The sequence below is a fragment of the Oncorhynchus gorbuscha genome, linkage group LG18, assembly GCF_021184085.1.
Source record: "Oncorhynchus gorbuscha isolate QuinsamMale2020 ecotype Even-year linkage group LG18, OgorEven_v1.0, whole genome shotgun sequence".
Lineage (NCBI taxonomy): Eukaryota > Metazoa > Chordata > Actinopteri > Salmoniformes > Salmonidae > Oncorhynchus > Oncorhynchus gorbuscha.
In genome coordinates this window covers 39,978,867-40,000,081 of record NC_060190.1, presented here as the reverse complement: position 1 = coordinate 40,000,081, position 21,215 = coordinate 39,978,867, and the positions used below count along the sequence as shown (strand labels likewise).

General features: G+C 42.3%; 1 protein-coding gene across 11 annotated transcripts in view; it reads left to right on the top strand.

Annotated features, from left to right (window-relative positions):
- LOC124004301 (CUGBP Elav-like family member 4) overlaps window positions 1-21,156 on the top strand; it is a 119,034-nt gene extending 97,878 nt beyond the window's left edge. For 2 of the 11 annotated variants that reach the window (XM_046313112.1, XM_046313111.1), the window contains exons 5-14: window positions 1,974-2,053; window positions 2,335-2,475; window positions 2,730-2,871; window positions 3,097-3,249; window positions 6,056-6,160; window positions 7,152-7,232; window positions 7,420-7,497; window positions 8,618-8,761; window positions 12,941-13,134; window positions 15,019-21,156. In XM_046313112.1, coding sequence (XP_046169068.1) covers window positions 1,974-2,053; window positions 2,335-2,475; window positions 2,730-2,871; window positions 3,097-3,249; window positions 6,056-6,160; window positions 7,152-7,232; window positions 7,420-7,497; window positions 8,618-8,761; window positions 12,941-13,068 — 1,052 coding nt within the window. In that variant the 3' untranslated portion in view covers window positions 13,069-13,134; window positions 15,019-21,156. Of the gene's footprint in view, window positions 1-1,973; window positions 2,075-2,334; window positions 2,476-2,729; window positions 2,872-3,096; window positions 3,250-6,055; window positions 6,161-7,151; window positions 7,233-7,416; window positions 7,498-8,617; window positions 8,762-12,940; window positions 13,135-15,018 lie in introns of all 11 variants that reach the window. The other 9 variants (XM_046313107.1, XM_046313105.1, XM_046313113.1 and 6 more) reach the window with 8 other exon arrangements.
- The last annotated feature ends 59 nt before the right edge of the window (window positions 21,157-21,215 follow it).

The window sequence follows — 21,215 nt, the reverse complement described above, 5'->3', positions numbered from 1 at the left end:
TTAGGTGCGATCCTTTTTACACTGTATATACATGACATAGGGAAGTCTGTTGACCCTGCAAATCCCCATCTGTATGCCGATGACAAAATTATTTATTCTAGAGCATCTAAGAGCGTCTGCTAAATGACTTAAATGTAAATGTAAATGTAAAATTGAGAAGACTTTTCAAGACATACAGTTGGCTTTTGATGTTATTCAAAAGGCAGCTATTCAGCATTCCGGGAGGCGCAGTGGTCTAAGGCACTGCATCGCAGGAGTTGTAGCGATGAGACAATATATTAACTACTAACAATTGGATAACACGAAAAAAGGCAGCTATTCGAATTGAAACTTGTGCTTAATGCAAGGAAAACAAAATGTATGGCTTTCTCTTCCCTGAAAGTAAACAGATGGAGTCACTTGCAGATTTGAACTATAAAAGGCCAGCAAATTGATAGGGTCACCACCTACAACATCTTGTGATTTGGTTAGATGAAAAGCTGAATTCTAAACAGCACAATAATAATTTTACTCAGAAACTGAATTTGAAATTGGGATTATATTTTTGGAACAAATCTCACTTTTCAATGTAAGTCAGAAAGGATCTTGTTCAAATCACCAGAGTTTTTTTAATCAGTGCTGGATTATGGTGATATTGTCTATGCAGGCCTCAGCAAATACCTTACAAACTCCGGAAACATGGTGTTTTAAGATTTATTACAAATGCTAGATCACTTACACATCACTGTGCAATGGACTTCTCTCTCCAACAGGAGGCTAAAGCACTGGTACACGTTTTGTGTACAAAGCACTGATGGGACAACTCCTTTTGTATCTCTGTTCCTTACTGACCAGATCAGTCACTCAATACAGTCTTCGTTCACAGTCGCTGCTGTCCTTGTCTGTACCTAAGGCTAGAACTGAGATGGGGAAACAATATTTTTCCCATTCAAAAGATATTAAAGTTAGGGGAGTTAGTGTCCTTGCCTGTTTTTAAGACTCTGGTCAACAACACTGTTTGTGATAGCTGCAGTTGTTTCTTATATTCAATTTAATCCGTAACTTGTGACACTAAGGATATATCATGGTCCACACACGCCAACGCAGTCGTGAAGAGGGCACGACAACACCTCTTCCCCCTCAGGAGGCTGAAAAGATTTTTGCATAGGCCCTCAAATCCTCAAATAGGTTTACAGCTGCACCATTGAGAGCATTTTCACTGGCTGCATCACCACCTGGTATTGCACATGCTTGGCATCCAACCGCAAGACGCTACAGATGTTACTACGTATGGCCCAGTACATCACTGGGGCCGAGGTCCCTGCCATCCAGGACCTCTATACCAGGCGGTGTTAGATGAAGGCACTAAAAATGTCAAAGACTCTAGCCACCCAAGTCATAGACAGTTCTCTCTGTTACCACACGGCAAGCGGTACCAATGCACCAAGGTACCAATGCACCAATACTAAACTGAACCAAGATCAGCGTCTAGGGGTAACTTCACCTTACACCCTTCATCAGTGCTCTTCATTGGCAGGCTTTAGTGGTAAACCTCATTAGGTTGGTCAGTGCCGCTTCATTGCTTTACTTCATGTTGTTCATCAGCGGTCTTACACTAATCAATATGCTTCATTGCAACTAAGCCCAATGAATACTGTACGCTTTATCATTCACATTCATCAATAAGCCTCATCAGGGAACTCTGTCTGAGTTGAATGGGAACGATGGGGACGCCCAATAATCACTGAGCTTGATCATTCAGATTCATCACTGAGTTTTATCGATAGTACTGTAAGTGAAATAATTATCGTTGGGCTTCATCAGTCAACTCCTTATGGAAGAGGGTTTAAATTATGTGGATAGTGACAGACTGTCTGACTGATTGCCTTTTCTCTCTCTCTCCTCACTCTCTCTGTTTTCCTCTGTTTATCTCTCTCTGTGTGTTTCTCTCTCCCTCTCTGCCCTGTCTCTCTCTGCTTCTCTCTCTCTCTCAGGTTGTGCGTTCGTAAAGTATTCCTCTCACGCTGAAGCTCAGGCAGCTATCAGTGCGCTACACGGCAGCCAGACAATGCCTGTGAGTTCAGTATTCAATATGGTGAGTGTATCAGCTAGTGTGTGTCCTTGGTAGTGTATGTTTGTATGTGTTAACACATGTACTCCTCGTCTCTCTCGCTCTGTGTGTGTGTGTGTGTGTGTGTGTGTGTGTGTGTGTGTGTGTGTGTGTGTGTGTGTGTGTGTGTGTGTGTGTGTGTGTGTGTGTGTGTGTGTGTGTGTGTGTGTGTGTGTGTGTGTGTGTGTGTGTGTGTGTGTGTGTGTGTGTGTGTGTGTGTGTGTGTGTGTGTGTGTGTGTGGCAGGGTGCGTCCTCAAGTCTGGTGGTGAAGTTTGCCGACACGGATAAGGAGCGCACCATCCGGCGCATGCAGCAGATGGCTGGTCAGATGGGCATCTTCAACCCCATGGCCCTGCAGTTTGGGGCCTACGGGGCCTACGCACAGGTAGAACACACACACACACACACACACACACACACACACACACACACACACACACACACACACACACACACACACACACACACACACACACACACACACACACACACACACACACACACACACACACACACACACACATACAAAGTAGGGTATGAGCTGAAGCACAAAAACAGTGCAGACAAAACTTGACAAAATAAAGTTACACTCTCTTTCTCACTCTCCCCTTTCCCCTGGCTCCCTCTCCCCCCATGCAGGTGCAGCAGCAGCAGGCAGCGTTGATGGCGTCAGTAGGGCAGGGGGGCTACCTCAGCCCTATGGCAGCCTTCGCCGCCGCACAGATGCAGCACATGGCCACCATCAACGGACTCCCAGGAGGGCACATGACCCCCACCTCAGGTGAGGGCAGCATTCAAGGGTTCAACTTCTCCACATGTAAGGCAACCATGTTAGGACATTATCAGCTTGGGTGGGGTCCTGGACTTAGTTGTAAGATAAATCTCCCTCAGTTGTCAGTATAAAACACCCTCAGTTGTCAGACCAAACTCTGCCAGTTAACTGGCCTGACAACGAGCAATGTCACCTGCTCATCTCTCTCTCTCTTTCGACATCGCTATCTGCCAGGTGGCAGTACCCCCCCTGGTATCAGCGGCCCCACGGTGACCAGTATCCCCTCGCCCATCAGTGTGAATGGTTTCAATGGAATGCCACCCCCTCAGGCTAACGGGCAGCCCCCTGCCGAAGCTGTGTACACCAACGGGATACACCCCTATCCTGGTGAGCCTCCCACAACCACACATATTAGTCATTTAGAAGACGCTCTTATCCAAAGCAACTTTACAGGAGCAATTAGGGTTAAGTGCCTTGCACAAGGGTACATCAGCAGACTGTTCACCTAGTCTGCTCTGGATTCAGCACAACATACACTTGCTTAAGGATATATAGAGACAATATAACACACACTCACTACCTGCGTGAAACACACTCGCCATAAGGCACACAGAGTACACCCAATGATCTACATACAGTAGATGGATGGAATTGTTTTCATGTTCCTTTTTACCAGTTAAGCTGACTGACAACACATTCTCATTTATAGCAACAACCTGGGGAATAGTTACAGGGGAGAGGAGATGAATTAGCTAAAACTAGGGATGATTAGGTGGCCATGATGGTATGAGGGCCAGATTGGGAATTTAGCCAGGACACCAGGGTTAACACTCCTACTCTTACTATAAGTGCCATGGAATCGTTAGTGACCACAGAGAGTCAGGACACCAGTTTAACATCTCAGATGAAAGATGGCACCCTACAGAGGGCAATGTCCCTAATTTACTGCCCTGGTGCATTGGGATATACAGTGGGGAGAACAAGTATTTGATACACTGCCGATTTTGCAAGTTTTCCTACTTACAAAGCATATAGAGGTCTGTAATTGTTATCATAGGTACACTTCAACTGTGAGAGATGGAATCTAAAACAAAAATCCAGAAAATCACATTATATGTGATAAGTAATTCATTTGCATTTTATTGCATGACATAAGTATTTGATACATCAGAAAAGCATAACTTAATATTTGGTACAGAAACCTTTGTTTGCAATTACAGAGATCATACGTTTCCTGTACTTCTTGACCAGGTTTGCACACACTGCAGCAGGGATTTTGGCCCACTCCTCCAAACAGACCTTCTCCAGATCCTTCAGGTTTCAGGGCTGTCGCTGGGCAATACGCACTTTCAACTCCCTCCAAAGATTTTCTATTGGGTTCAGGTCTGGAGACTGGCTAGGCCACTCCAGGACCTTGAGATGCTTCTTACGGAGCCACTCCTTAGTTGCCCCAGCTGTGTGTTTCAGGTTGTTGTCATGCATCAATGATCTTACTGAGGGAAGGAGGTTGTTGGCCAAGATCTCACGATACATGGCCCCATCCATCCTCCCCTCAATACGGTGCAGTCATCCTGTCCCCTTTGCAGAAAAGCATCCCCAAAGAATGATGTTTCCACCTCCATGCTTCACGGTTGGGATGGTGTTCTTGGGGTTGTACTCATCCTTCTTCTTCCTCCAAACACTGCGAGTGGAGTTTTGACCAAAAAGCTCTATTTTTGTCTCATCAGACCACATGACCTTCTCCCATTCCTCCTCTGGATCATCCAGATGGTCATTGGCAAACTTCAGACGGGCCTGGACATGCGCTGGCTTGAGCAGGGGGACCTGCAGGATTTTAATCCATGACGGCGTAGTGTGTTACTAATGGTTTTCTTTGAGACTGTGGTCCCAGCTCTCTTCAGGTCATTGACCAGGTCCTGCCGTGTAGTTCTGGGCTGATCCCTCACCTTCCTCATGATCATTGATGCCCCACGAGGTGAGATCTTGCATGGAGCCTCAGACCGAGGGTGATTGACCATCACCTTGAACTTCAATTTTCTAATAATTGTGCCAACAGTTGTTGCCTTCTCACCAAGCTGCTTGCCTATTGTCCTGTAGCCCATCCCAGCCTTCTGCAGATCTACAATTTTATCCCTGATGTCCTTACACAGCTCTCTGGGCTTGGCCATTGTGGAGAGGTTGGAGTCCGTTTGATTGAGTGTGTGGACAGGTGTCTTTTATACAGGTAACAAGTTCAAACAGGTGCAGCTAATACAGGTAATGAGTGGAGAACAGGAGGGCTTCTTAAAGAAAAACTAACAGGTCTGTGAGAACCAAAATTCTTGCTGGTTGGTAGGTGATCAAATACTTATGTCATGCAATAAAATGCAAATTAATTACTTAAAAATCATACAATGTGATTTTCTGGACTTTTGTTTTAGATTCCGTATCTCACAGTTGAAGTGTACCTATGATAAAAAATTACAGACCTCTACATGCTTTGTAAGTAGGAAAACCTGCAAAAAATCAGCAGCGTATCAAATACTTGTTCTCCCCACTGTATATTATATTATTATTTTAGATCAGAGGAAAGAGTGCCTCCTATTGGCCCTCCAACACCACTTCCAGCAGCATCTGGTCTACCATCCAGGGGCCAACCCTGCTTAGCTTCAAAGGCAAGCCAGCAGTAGGATGCAGGATAGTATGCTGGTAGATCCAGAGACGACAGTATATCATATATGTTTCATAATATATTCCCCAATTTTACTCATTTAATGTAACATTGATAAATATGAGTCTGGGTAGAACACCAGGTAAGTTCTAATAGACCTGAGTCCCCAAAGGCCATTGTAACGTGTAAAGAAGATGTGACTTTGGAGCAAATCTGAGACTGAGGGTAATTTGTGCAGGAGGTCCATTTTGCTCCAATTACTCCCCATCCTTTCAGATGGGCTTGACGATGGATTCTTGTCAGGAGGGCTGGCTCTGTAGAAAAACTTGTCTGTGTAGTCGACGGGTCTTGAAAAATGACAATTAAACAAACAGCTGTGTTATGAATGGTAAGAAAGGTGTTTAGAAAAGGTTATAAACTATAAAAGGTTGCTTATGTATAGTATGCACTTGTGTCATATTCCAATGTTAGCCAGTACGTGTGTCGACTTCCTTGGGTTTGTGAAGAGGGGAGGAAATGCTTCTTTCTCCAATCTCTTTCCAGTGTTGCAGGAGGTGGTTTTTAGAGAGGACTCTGAGAAAAACAGCTTGGCTCATCGGAGTTGTTTTGGGGTTCAGGGTGGCTGCTTCCTCTCTTCTCTCTCTGAAGGTACCCATTACCCCCGTCCTCTCCCCTTTCTTTCTATCAGAATGGTACCCATTCTGCCTGCCCTTCCCCCAATTCTTTCAATCAGAACGATCCTGTTAAGTCTTAGTGTTAATTGGTCGGTGTGGTCATATGGTTTTGGTGGTGATGGTAGTGTGGTATGTGTGTGAGAGTGTGTTTGCGCATGTGTGCTGTATAATGATTGTGTGTGTGTGTGTGTGTTTATATGTGTGGTGCTTCATGATGGAAATGTGGGTGTGTGTTTCCATGCATGTGTGTGACAGCTTGGTTGTGACGAGTGTGTGGTGTGTGTAGTAGCATGGTATTGGTGTTGGTTATTATTTAGCTGTAATGTTTCCAAGTCTCTGTGTACTGTATCTGTAATGTTGTTTGGTCCAAAAATGTGCACCACACAGGGATGTGCTGTAATGCCTGTGGTTTTGGGAGAGGAAAGCCAGGAGTTTTGTGTGGAGGTGGTGGATCTACATTATCCTTGGTGTGCTTCAGTGCTCAATCTGCCCATTCAAACTGGTGTGTGTGTGTGTGTGTGTGTGTGTGTGTGTGTGTGTGTGTGTGTGTGTGTGTGTGTGTGTGTGTGTGTGTGTGTGTGTGTGTGTGTGTGTGTGTGTGTGTGTGTGTGTGTGTGTGTGTGTGTGTGTGTGTGTGTGTGTGTGTGTGTGTGTGTGTGTGTGTGAGTGCGTGCGTGCGTGCGTGTGTGTGTGTAGAAATGTAGTCAGTCTCAGACGCCGTCCTTTTTGCTCAGTCGTTCGAGGGGACATGGTGAGAGACGGGAGGAGTTCAAATTCCTCGTTTTACTAGTATTCTTAGTCTCTCTCTAACCACTTTATATCTCTCCCCCTGTCTATTTCCCTCCTTTTTTATTGCCTCTTCCCATCCTTACTGTTTTTTTCCTGCTCTTCTCGTCCTCTCTCTCTATTTCTCACTTTCTTCACCGCCTCTCTCTCTCTTCCTCTCTCTCTCTCTGACTCAACAGCTCAGAGTCCCACTGCAGCAGACCACTTACAGCAGGCTTACACAGGAGTCCAGCAGTATGCAGGTCTGTCAGTTTCACATGGTATGTGTGTGTGCGTGCGTGCGTACATACATAATGTGATATGTAGGTGTCTGAGCCTGTTATTTAATCAATTGGTGTGTGTGTGTACATATTTCTGTGCATAGAGTGAGAGTGGGTGTAGGTGTGTGTGCACGCGCTCTCCAGCCTTTGAGTGTTATCTGATCTGCTTGTGTGTGTGTCTTAGCAGCCTACCCTGCTGCATATGGCCAGATCAGCCAGGCCTTTCCCCAGCCTCCTCCCATCATCCCACAACAACAGAGAGAAGGTGAGGCGTACACACACATACGCCAGCCCTGGCCTATACCAATCGTATAGAATTCTGTGTTAAAGTGGATGGTATGTTTTGCTTGTCTCCAGGCTCGTACATTGCTAGCAAATGACCAGTCTTTCATAGTGTGTTAATAAGCATTGCCTGACATACCTGCATTTCCATGCCAATCTGCCTCAATTTTATATGAGGTGTGCACCTCAATAGCTTCCTTTCCTTGTGTTCTTTCCTTCATCCACACTGATGTGAAGAGCAGTCATCACCTAGGAAAGGACATACCATAACTCGAATGTCGGACGTCTGCAGTAGATCACCTGCTGGTGGTGATTCAACATGTAGATTCGTTGGGAAATAGACAGTGTTCTATATTCAGAGGCAATGGGACAGCCACCCACTGCATTTAACAGTTCATTTTTGCCCTGGAAGAAAGCCAGAGAAAACAAGTGAGACAGAGAAGCACACCGGTAGACTGGCTAGAATCAGCCCGTGGAGGGAGAACTCATTGACCTGTGTGCTTGATGACTCAGGCTTGGGACTCTGGCTCCCCCCTGTGGAGTGTAGATGAAATGTATGGGCATTATAAATGCATCCCAAATGTCACACTATTCCCTTCACAGTGCACAACTTTTGACCAGAGCCCTATGGGACAAAGTAGTGCCCTGGTCAAAAGTAGTGCACTGTATAGGGAATGGGTTGCCATTTGAGACACAGCCATCATCTGAGATCAGAAATTGTTCTACATATTCTTTCTGATCTCAGATGTTGTGTATCAGTTCAGTTCCTTCATCATGTTGGTTGGTCCGAAAACTCTTCCTTCCTTTTGTTTCTCTCTTGCCTTCCCCCTCTATACCACCACTTTTTCACTCCTTTGCTTTCACACCACACACACTCTCTCTCCCCCACTCTCCCTGTCCCACCCTGTCCCGTTCTTCCACCTCGTTCCGACCCCTTTCATCTCTCATTCTCTCCCTCTCTACCCCTTCCCTCTCCTCCTACCCCTCTCTCAATCTCTCCCCATACCCTCCCACCCCTCCCTCTCTCCCACTCATTTCTCTTCCCCCATCCCACCCTTCCCCTCCCCTCCTCTCTCCACCCCCTCTCCTCTCTCTCTGTGCAGGGCCGGAGGGCTGTAACCTGTTCATCTACCACCTCCCTCAGGAGTTTGGGGATGGCGAGCTGATGCAGATGTTCCTGCCTTTCGGTAATGTCATCTCCTCCAAAGTGTTTGTGGATCGGGCGACAAACCAAAGTAAATGCTTTGGTGGGTAAAAATGATAAAACACCTGTAAAGATGATTTATTCTTCATTATTATCCTTATTATTCTTCTTTCACTAATTACTTTCTTTACCGCAGACGCAACCTTTTTTGAAAACATTGAAAAGAGAAATTGTAAATTCCGGAGTTGCTTGAAAATTGGGGGCCCTGGCGGGTGGGATGGGGGGTGAATGTGCCTTGTGGGTCTTCTGTTACAGATAAATGTAATGCATGTCGCGGTGGGTAACACCTGTAACTGCATCATGAAGAGGTCCTCACTCTCAATAGTATGACAGATCCAATGTTATAAGTTGTCATTATGTTTTATGTCAGGTTATGACAACATACAGTGCCTTGCGAAAGTATTCGGCCCCCTTGAACCTTGCGACCTTTTGCCACATTTCAGGCTTCAAACATAAAGATATAAAACTGTATTTTTTTGTGAAGAATCAACAATAAGTGGGACACAATCATGAAGTGGAACGACATTTATTGGATATTTCAAACTTTTTTAACAAATCAAAAACTGAAAAATTGGGCGTGCAAAATTATTCAGCCCCCTTAAGTTAATACTTTGTAGCGCCACCTTTTGCTGCGATTACAGCTGTAAGTCGCTTGGGGTATGTCTCTATCGGTTTTGCACATCGAGAGACTGAAATTTTTTCCCATTCCTCCTTGCAAAACAGCTCGAGCTCAGTGAGGTTGAATGGAGAGCATTTGTGAACAGCAGTTTTCAGTTCTTTCCACAGATTCTCGACTGGATTCAGGTCTGGACTTTGACTTGGCCATTCTAACACCTGGATATGTTTATTTTTGAACCATTCCATTGTAGATTTTGCTTTATGTTTTGTATCATTGTCTTGTTGGAAGACAAATCTCTGTCCCAGTCTCAGGTCTTTTGCAGACTCCATCAGGTTTTCTTCCAGAATGGTCCTGTATTTGGCTCCATCCATCTACCCATCAATTCTAACCATCTTCCCTGTCCCTGCTGAAGTAAAGCAGGCCCAAACCATGATGCTGCCACCACCACCATGTTTGACAGTGGGGATGGTGTGTTCAGGGTGATGAGCTGTGTTGCTTTTATGCCAAACATAACGTTTTGCATTGCCAAAAAGTTCAATTTTGGTTTCATCTGACCAGAGCACCTTCTTCCACATGTTTGGTGTGTCTCCCAGGTGGCTTGTGGCAAACTTTAAATGCCACTTTTTATGGTTATTTTTAAGAAATGGCTTTCTTCTTGCCACTCTTCCATAAAGGCCAGATTTGTGCAATATACGACTGATTGTTGTCCTATGGACAGAGTCTCCCACCTCAGCTGTAGATCTCTGCAGTTCATCCAGAGTGATCATGGGCCTCTTGGCTGCATCTCTGATCAGTCTTCTCCTTGTATGAGCTGAAAGTTTAGAGGGACGGCCAGGTCTTGGTAGATTTGCAGTGGTCTGATACTCCTTCCATTTCAATATTATCACTTGCACAGTGCTCCTTGGGATGTTTAAAGCTTGGGAAATCTTTTTGTATCCAAATCCGGCTTTAAACTTCTTCACAATAGTATCTCGGACCTGCCTGGTGTGTTCCTTGTTCTTCATGATGCTCTCTGCGCTTTTAACGGACATCTGAGACTATCACAGTGCAGGTGCATTTATACAGAGACTTGATTACACACAGGTGGATTGTATTTATCATCATTAGTCATTTAGGTCAACATTGGATCATTCAGAGATCCTCACTGAACTTCTGGAGAGAGTTTGCTGCACTGAAAGTAAAGGGGCTGAATAATTTTGCACGCCCAATTTTTCAGTTTTTGATTTGTTAAAAAAGTTTGAAATATCCAATAAATGTCGTTCCACTTCATGATTGTGTCCCACTTGTTGTTGATTCTTCACAAAAAAATACAGTTTTATATCTTTATGTTTGAAGCCTGAAATGTGGCAAAAGGTTGCAAAGTTCAAGGGGGCCGAATACTTTCGCAAGGCACTGTAACCCCATCTAACCAGTTATCAAATAATGTTACCGGTAAATGCAGTTATTTTAGCCAGCAAACCAGCCAGATAAAGGTTGTTATTTTAGCCAGCTAGCTAGCCTAGCCAGCTAACTAGCCTGGCTAGCCAGCTCGTCTAGCCAGCTAACACAACTGGCTAGCCAACCTCCACGGTCGACAAAGCTGAGTAGTAAGACAGATAACAACACCAACTAGTCGAGAACAGGCAGGAAACCCACAGAACACAACATCAAAAAAGACAGCAGATATAAAGTAGAGAGAGCGGAGACTTACAGATTGATGGCTGAGTTAGCTACCAAAGAAGAGTCAAGGAGAGAGGAGGTTCAGAAGGAGAGGCCGTTTCACCGGCCGAGGGAGAGTCAGCTAATCCAATGGGGAATATTGAGGTAAATCCAAAATAGATTGATTCCAGAGGCTATAATCCAGAGGCAGGAATGGGCACAGGAGACGAGGGAAGAGTCAAGATTAAGACGGAGATTTGAGGAAGGCTCCAGGCAGATTGAAATGATCACAACAGCAGTCAGTCAGCTATTGTAGCACACTAGTACTAAACCAAGGTTGAAAAACTCTAGTAGCATATTTCACAGAAAACAGGCATCCCCCTCATGTGGGGAATCTGATTGGTTGTTTAAACCACACCTCTTCGTGATTGGTGGATTGTAGCTCACCACTGCCAACACTCAGTCTGCATAGCTAGTAGCTAACGTTAGCCACCTCGAGCTTGCTAACGCAGAGTAGATTCTCCATATGATGTTGAGAAATAGTGCTTGTGGGTAGTTTCGAAGATATCTGACAATAAGTTGCCAAATGGTTGCTACAATATGATACATGACACTAATAATTTAGACTAGTACATCAGCTAGCTGAAAAATAAGCATGGTCGTAACACTTCCTATGAATACCCTCTTCATAATGCTTTATAGGCATATATATATATATATATATATATATATATATATATATATATATATATATATATATATATATATATATATATATACATAAGGTGAATGCACCAATTTGTAAGTCACTCTGGATAAGAGCGTCTGCTAAATGACTTAAATGTAAATGTAAATATATATATAAAGCCTTAAGAGATATGCTAAATGCTTTATAATGCATTATGAAGAAGGTATCCATAGGAAGTGTAACTGCCATGGTTAATTGGCATACCACTGAAAGCTACCAGGAATGTATTGCAGCATAAAAGGACGTATAATGACTGCTTATAACAGATGTCATATGCTAATGACAGGCGTATGACATATATATGATGCAGAGCACTAGTAAAGTGTTAACCCATAAACACTCCCTCTATGGTGATAATCATGATAGGACTAGTTCATATCTTTCATTGAGAAGTAGTCTTTAACATAGATTTACAATATCCGGAATCAAAATAGTATAAGTGGGTATAACACAGTAATATTCATGAATAACTTTCATGGGCCTTTTAACAGAGGCAGAATTCAATTGGTATTTATTCTTGCACCCTCTAGGTGATGTTATTCTGGGTTATTGAGAGTCCGACAAATATTTAAGTGTCGTTTTGACGAGTGGTGTCTGTTCTGTCTGTTCTAATTCTATGGTTTCTACCCTCGATTTGAGTGACCTGGTGTTGTGTTTCTATTGCATGTCGTTAGGCTTGTTATTGATGTGGGCATTTGATGTGTCAAACTGTGTCTAATGTATAGCAACTTTGACATGCATTATATGTTAAGATGTCCACCACGATAATATTATAAGAGAACTGCAATTGAAGTGAAGTGTTAAGGCATGTGTTTTTAAAGCGTTATAAACTGAATGGCTATGGCAGAAAATGTGCATTAGAGATAACAGTATGATTAAGTATTAATTTAAGTCAGTGTATTCTTTGTGTGTTGCAAATGTGGGAAAATGTAAGAATCATGTTGAACTGTCTGTCACCGACTTGAAATCTGAAGTAACTTTTCTCATATCCCTCCCCTCATCCCTACCCTTGCCTGTATCTTGTTTTCCTTCCATCTCACTCTTTCCTTTCATAAAACTTCAACGATCACTCATACTGTCCTCTCTTTGGTCTTGCACTTACCTAACCTCGTCCCCTCTCTCTCTCTCTTCCACGATATTTCGATCTTCCTCTCTTTCCATTTTTCTCTCTCTCCGTCTCCCTTTCTCTCTCGCTCTTTGTGCGGCCCATCCCCCAGGGTTTGTGAGCTTCGATAACCCAGGTAGTGCCCATGCTGCCATCCAGTCAATGAACGGCTTTCAGATCGGCATGAAGAGACTCAAGGTGCAGCTCAAGAGGCCGAAGGATGCCAACCGCCCCTACTAGCCCCTCCCCCTATCAGCCACCCCTGCCCTGAGGGATATGGCAGTCACTGCACACAGGGCAACACAGGTGAGAGGAGTCGCCTGCAATTAGACCCCTAAATTATAGAAAATATGTTTAACACACATTTATATTCTGTATATATATAGTTTAATGTATTTATTTACATTTGTGTATATATTTATATTTGTTGATGTATGCATAAATATACACTGCTCAAAAAAATAAAGGGAACACTTAAACAACACAATGTAACTCCAAGTCAATCACACTTCTGTGAAATCAAACTGTCCACTTAGGAAGCAACACTGATTGACAATACATTTCACATGCTGTTGTGCAAATGGTATAGACAACAGGTGGAAATGATAGGCAATTAGCAATACACATCCCAATAAAGGAGTGGTTCTGCAGGTGGGGACCACAGACCACTTCTCAGTTCCTATGCTTCCTGGTTAATGTTTTGGTCTCTTTTGAATGGTGGCGGTGCTTTCACTCTAGTGGTAGCATGAGACGGAGTCTACAACCCACACAAGTGGCTCAGGTAGTGAAGCTCATCCAGGATGGGACATCAATGCGAGCTGTGGCAAGAAGATTTACTGTGTCTGTCAGCGTAGTGTCCAGAGCATGGAGGCGCTACCAGGAGACAGGCCAGTACATCAGGAGACGTGGAGGAGGCCGTAGGAGGGCAACAACCCAGCAGCAGGACCGCTACCTCCGCCTTTGTGCAAGGAGGAGCACTGCCTGCAAAATGACCTCCAGCAGGCCACAAATGTGCATGTGTCTGCTCAAACGGCCAGAAACAGACTCCATGAGGGTGGTATGACGGCCCAATGTCCACAGGTGGGGGTTGTACTTACAGCCCAACACCGTGCAGAACATTTGGCATTTGCCAGAGAACACCAAGATTGGCAAATTCGCCACTGGCGCCCTGTGCTCTTCACAGATGAAAGCAGGTTCACACTGAGCACGTGACAGTCTGGAGACGCTGTGGAGAACGTTCTGCTACCTGCTACATCCTCCAGCATGACCGGTTTGGCGGTGCGTCAGTCATGGCCCTCCATGTGCTCGCCAGAGATAGCCTTACTGCCATTAGGTACCGAGATGAGATCCTCAGAACCCTTGTGAGACCATATGCTGGTGCGGTTGGCCCTGGGTTCCTCATGCGCAAGACAATGCTAGAACTCATGTGGCTGGAGTGTGTCAGCAGTTCCTGCAAGAGGAAGGCATTGATGCTATGGACTGGCCCGCCCGTTCCCCAGACCTGAATCCAATTGAGCACATCTGGGACATCATGTCTCGCTCCATCCACCAACGCCATGTTGCACCACAGACTGTGCAGGAGTTGGCGGATGCTTTAGTCCAGGTCTGGGAGGAGATCCCTCAGGAGACCATACTCCACCTCATCAGGAGCATGCCCAGGTGTTGTAGGGAGGTCATACAGGCACGTGGAGGCCACACACACTACTGAGCCTCAATTGGACTTGTTTTAAGGACATTACATCAAATTTGGATCAGCCTAGTGTGGTTTTCCACTTTAATTTATAGTGTGACTCCAAATCCCGACCTCCATGGGTTGATAAATTTGATTTCCATTGACAATTTGTGTGATTTTGTTGTCAGCACATTCAACTATGTAAAGAAAAAAGTATTTAATAAGAATATTTCATTCATTCAGATCTAGGATGTGTTATTTTAGTGTTCCCTTTATTTTTTTGAGCAGTGTACATACATACATACATACATACATACATACATACATACATACATACATACATACATACATACATACATACATACATACATACATACATACATACATACATACATACATACATACATACATAAGAATATATTGTATTTGACTACGTGAAAATATGTTTTGCTAGGGCAAATAGATCAATGTGATTTTATTGTAAGCAATGGATGAAGGACCATATTCTTACTTTCCAGGTTTTTATTGAGCTGGAACACATGTTGATTAAATGAACAACGTCATTGAACTGAAAGACCACAGGAATTATTTGAGGCTGGTATGAAACTGGATCATATACTGGGCTGAACATGAACAAATTAAATGACCAAGTAATGGACACCTCTGTTGGATGTACCTTTTGGACCTCAGAGAGAACTCATGCAAGCCTGGGTAGCTCCAGGACGCTTACTCTCTTTATCGCCTCCCCTCCTCTCTTTCTCTCTCCCTAAACCTGCCTGAATGACAGCTACCTTACAGGACCACAAGGGAAGTATTATAAAAGAAGAAGAAAAAAAAGAAGAAAAAAAAAACACGGAACAGAGATGGAGGAAGTATGGATGCCAAGAGTTCCAAGAACTAAACAAACTTTTAAAAAATACTTTATGGGGGAATGCCATAGGAGATATCTATGTAAAGTTGTTGGGTATGGGGAAATAACTTTTTAAAGAACACTTTTACAGGACTAGGAGGAGAGAACTTTGTAGGGAATGCGATATTTCATGACCCAAACTCACTTTGATTCGGGATGGCCATCTTTAGCTTGGAGTGCCTGTCGGTTTCCAGGGGATACCGTTGCCAAGGAGAGCCATAGCAACGGTCTCCAGGGAGTCTTACCTGTCATTCCTTAGTTGTTTTAGGGACCAAAAGACCAAACATTTTTATTGCTGAGGACTTGTAGCTCTATTAATATACTCGGACCACTGCATCTCTTTTAATCTTTGTTAATCGATTAAAGAGTTGCATTTAAAAGATGTGTACATTTAGAATATATATACAATATATGTATATATACATATATATTGCTGTTATGCTTTTTGAATACAGGCAACACTATTTCAGATGACCAATGGGGTCGCTCACTTCGCTAGTTTACAATTAACTATTCAAAATGTTTATTTTTTTTTCCCCTCTTCTCATTTTCTCTTGGGGATGGGATGGAGTGTGCATGGGAAGGGTTGTTCCATACTGCAGCCTTACCTTTTCTAACTTGACATCCTAACCTCATAGTTAAAAGATCAAAAATGTTTGAAATACATGAACTTGTTTATATTTGCAGTACATATATATGTATATGTATAACACGCATTCAAGCTAATGTATTCATATATATACATATATACAGTATATATGGATAAATAGATATTAATCAAACCAATATATGTATTTACAGTATATGCACATATTTTATGTGTGTCTGTATATAGAACAGCTATCGACTATGATGAGCTGTCATTTTTTTGTAGATTTTAGCTGGAGTTTGAAAAACTGCTCTGCTTGGGAAGAGGCGCAAATCTGGCAGCTCCCAGAACTGCAGGCATTCCTCTCTCTAATAAACTATATATGCTGATACACACATATTCCTGAATATATGTGTGAAGATTCACATACACTGTATGTACGTGTACATACCATTTAAAAAATGCAAAAAAAAGCCACTTCTCAGTAGCAGGCTTAAAGAGAATCAGGCTAAATTAATTTTAGAGGTAGGACAAAGATCTTTGACTTGATTCCAAACATAACTTTTCAGCTTCAAAGTACACTCTACACAAACTTAACAAGTAAAAACAACATTCTCTTTGACATTTGAACCAAAATGGATGAATACCGTGACCTTTTCTCTCTCTTAATTGCATTCAGTAAGTAAGTGCATGTAGCGTATGGGCTGTCAACACAAGGTGTGCCTTGTCACCTGCAGAATCTGCCATCAAGCACTGTGCTTTCAAAACATTACTGCAAGCAGCCAACGCGCTACGATGATGTCAAAACTGCAGTCGCATTCCATCATGTCGTTTCACATCTCCATAGAGCTTTAGCAGTAAAGCATGTCAAAGCTAACGAATCGTTCAGATGATTCACCGTGGTCCTCTCACACATGGAAATTAGCATCAAGTACTCTGACAGTCACAGACTCATTGTGATGTGTATTTGTCATTACATTTTAAATCAAAGTGGGTATTATATATTCTGCTAATACAGGTACGAACTAAAGGGAGCACTTGGAAATGCTGTGCGAGTATAAGAACCCTTGAGGCTTGGTTCCACTGGGTTTGGTCTGACATTGCGTATTGTATGGTTATAACTTATAGGTGAAATTTCATGTTAACACATTGCAGACCTAGGAAGTGGTTTGTCTACTAAACACAAAGGAACCAGGAAGTGTTTTGTAATGTATACAGCCAGCGCCAATTCAGCTATTGTTGTATGGAGCTCTCTCTAACTGTTCCTCACCAGACCATTCCCCTAGTGCCTGCGTCCAACCTTTAAATAAAAGGTGGGTAAACACTGAACGCTGGTCGAGAGCGCCAGGCTGTTCCCAACGGCAATGCTAACAGTGCTAATTTAGCGAACTAGGTGCATAACTGCTATGCTATAGAAATAGAATGACTAGAACATACATCCCCATTCAAGTCAATGTTTGCATAATGGGTGGACTGGCGGCTATGGCGAGTATACCCATAGGTGCAAAGCCAGGTTGAAGATGACAAATGTTAACATCTATGGGATTCTAAAAAAAACATAACTCTTTGCAACAATGGGATCAGCTATACCAGTTAGCAATGGCACTGGTAGTTAGCAACAGCGCTGGTCCCAGATGTGACATCGTGGTCTTAACCTGTATATTTTAGACGTAGGAGCAAAGCCGGAAGTCAAATATGTGTTAAAATATGTGTGATTTGTTGATTTAACTCAACTGAAATTACATTCCATTGCATGAGCCACATCAGTTAACATCATTTGAATTAACATTCTACATTACTATGGAAATGATTGCATCCCAATACCAGCCAGCCATTGTGAATGTACCCATGAGTTTACCAGTCAAATTGCTAGGGTTAGAGGTTCCGAGACCGTTCTATTCAATCTATTTCTATGTGCTATGCATCATATCAAAACTGTGTTTACCTGGATTTAGCCTCAATTGCATCCCTGCTACAAGGTCTGTGTCTCACCCAGTCTACCGCAATGCAAACAGGCCTAAAGATGTCATTAGCACTCCTTTACACCCCCTTATTTCCCTGGGTTTGTCAAGGAAAGTTCTGAAATGACTCTCCCCATTATTTATCAAAGGTCCACCCTATCTTGAGATCGGTTTCTTGTTGCACAAATTTCCCATTGACATCAACCAATTTATGATTTACTTGAAATGCAAAGTTATGCGTAAGTTCGGATTCGGCTTCTAAGTCACGTCAATGTGTCTCCCCAAACCAGTTAAATGTAATGTAAAAATCTAGATTTCTGCCTAAATAGACATATCCAAAAGTAATTACTTATCAAGAGAGGGCCATGAACAATACATAGTAATGCTTATTCTTTTAACCTTTCCGGGTATATTTTTAAAAATCATACAGAATGTGTCCTATTCAATAAAAGTGGGAGAATAGGGCATGCCATACTTTCTAAATATGGTAGCAATCAAATAATAAACAACTTAATATAATAATTCACCTGTCTTATAGCTGATCATACTTAGTGACTACAAAACTGGCACCATTTCAAATAACTACAACAATTTTCTGCCCAGTGTCCTCTGAACGACTCAGAGACTCCATTGAAATGCCTGTTAACTCGTTACAACTTCAGCTTTAAGCACAAAGACGCACAACGTGCTGTGACCCAAGACAAAGTGGTCTTGTTTCAATTCTACAAAATAATTTTGTATTTGTTCATGTAGAGAGCTCTTAAATCCGAGAATACCACAGCGAGATGATTATGCTTTTGCTGCAAATCGCGAGGCTCCCCTGTTTCATATACCATATTGTAAGTGGAGCTGAGAGTTTCACAGCCAGAGGAAATCAACCCTTTGTTTGGATAGGCCAGAAAATGTGACGTGCCACTCCCTATGCAAATCAGGTGTCAGATTTTACATACTGCATCTCAATGAGAGCAGAGAGCAGTATGTGAAGCGGGACAACCAGAGCTTTCACGGAGTGCACAGCATTTGATGTTGCGCCATCCACAAGGCTCTCTGTATACAAAAATGGCGGTTGGAACTGGTTCAGAACTGCTCAAAGTCCCCTTAACTTCTGCGAATGCCACCTTTCACTCAGCTCACGCTCTCAGTCACACTTTCCCAATGAAATTCATCCCTCACTCTCCATTTTGTTCTGTGTTTAGGTTTATTTCCCTGCTTGCGCCCCTCTCTCTGCCTACTTTAACCCGCATTCCAAGGCCTGAGAGTACTGGATTGGTGTCAGCAATTTGGTGGAAACTCCCTTAGCCTTTCAAATAGGCTATAGAGCTATATAGTGCATTTCTTACACCTTTCCCAATGCTTTCCAATTGAGTGAATGAAGGCAGAGGGAGAGGAATGACTGGAATTGAGCATCTATTTCACATGCTATAACTTTCAGCTGCAACTGTTTACATATAAATTAAGAAAAAAAACATAGTAGTTCAAAAACAATGAGAAACAGAGCAGAAGTTTGAATATAAATATATATAAATATATACATAAACCAATGAATATACTGTAAATGTTTTTGTTGCTCTGTTTTCCTCTGTACATAGGTTTGCATATTTTATAGGACTTTTACTTCTATCTACAAGGACTGAATAAAACGAAACTTTAATTACTTCAAAAAGATGAACGAAAACATCATAATAATCAATGAAACCAGGTTTAAAAAAATAAAAATAAATAAAAAAAAGTCCATAGGAATATGGTACAACTGTATGACCTGACCTAGGCATTTAACCAGAAAACAGTCAGGGAGAGCATTGAACTCAATTAGAGCATAGACATGCATTGGCCTTTTTATACAAGTGTTTTGCGTTTCTTTAATTTATTTATGTATTTATTTATTTATTCTGTTTACAAATGATATGCATGATTTCATGGCATTATTTTTCTATGAGTTGGTATGTGACCAAATAGTTTTTTATATTCATGTATAGGCCTACATTGTGGTACATTGTTGACCACTTATTGTCTACAGGATCACAACTTGCAACAGTTCTTTGAGAAATGGAGATTATGCTCATATTTGCCAAGTTTGTTTTGTTACGTTTTCTCAGAGGTTTATCTTTTCTTTTTTCCATTTGTGATGGTTTTATTCAATATCAGAGCTCTACTGTTCTTTTAAAGCGTTATGCTGCTGTTTTCTGAACTGTTTTACATTTCACTTCCCCGCTCTTAATATTTCAATGCACCTCAACTGTTCAATCTACCTAGATGATTAAAGCTACAAAGTGCATTCAAATTGCAGTATTTTTTGTGAACTTCTTACATACAAGTTCCAAATTCAGCTAAATGTGGCAGCGTATAAGGTTGCAATGACATGGTAATTTCATGTTTCAAAATTAAAATACAAATGAAACCTTGCCAGAATAAAATAAAAAATTGTTAGCTGTGATTGTGTTCAACAATTTGAATGCACCTTCGCTGTTTTGTCATTCTGTTTCATAACTGCTCTGTTGTTGACCATCTAAGCTCTTGGAAATATGGGATAAACATTAGGTTAATATTTACCACTTCTCCTTAGGACAAGGTTGCTAAAATATGTCTATCCATGAGAGGAATTCCCTCTCTTGCTAAACATTGCTGCTAATGTAGGACTTGAAACCATAATTAGCTGATTAGTGATAATTACTGCTTAGAAATCCCACATACAATGTGTCCCTTATTCTGAAGTGTCCCTTATTCTGAAGTGTTAAGAGTTCTGTATTAATCAGAGAAATGTTGTTTATTTTGTCTCTATCATATCTGTATTTTGTAACATCCTATAGAGCTCTGATGTTGTACAAGTGTTCAGTTCTATCAAGGGTAAAATACCTATCAAAAACTGCACTATTTCATCAAATATTCAGTTACTCAATTTCCGATCATGTGGTCTACCTTCAATGCTGTTATCATGGGTTTATTCCTACATTCTATTTCCTTCAATGGATTCAAAAGTATTCTGAAGACTTCAGCACACGAAGGGGATGGGGAATTGAATGTTGCGTGTAGCGCTTTACCTTGTCTGATGAGGTAGGCTTCTCATTGGTTAGTGCGCTTTAGGCTCCCGCCCTCGTCTCTCCAGACTGCACCATTCTCTGATCCCTGGACTATTTTGTAATTTTAATGAATGATGCGTCTCAGCTTAGCCCAATAATAAAGCACAGTCTAGAATACACCCGTGTTGTGACTCAAACTTACTGCATATTCTAACAGCGCCTCGACCAGGGTCGTATT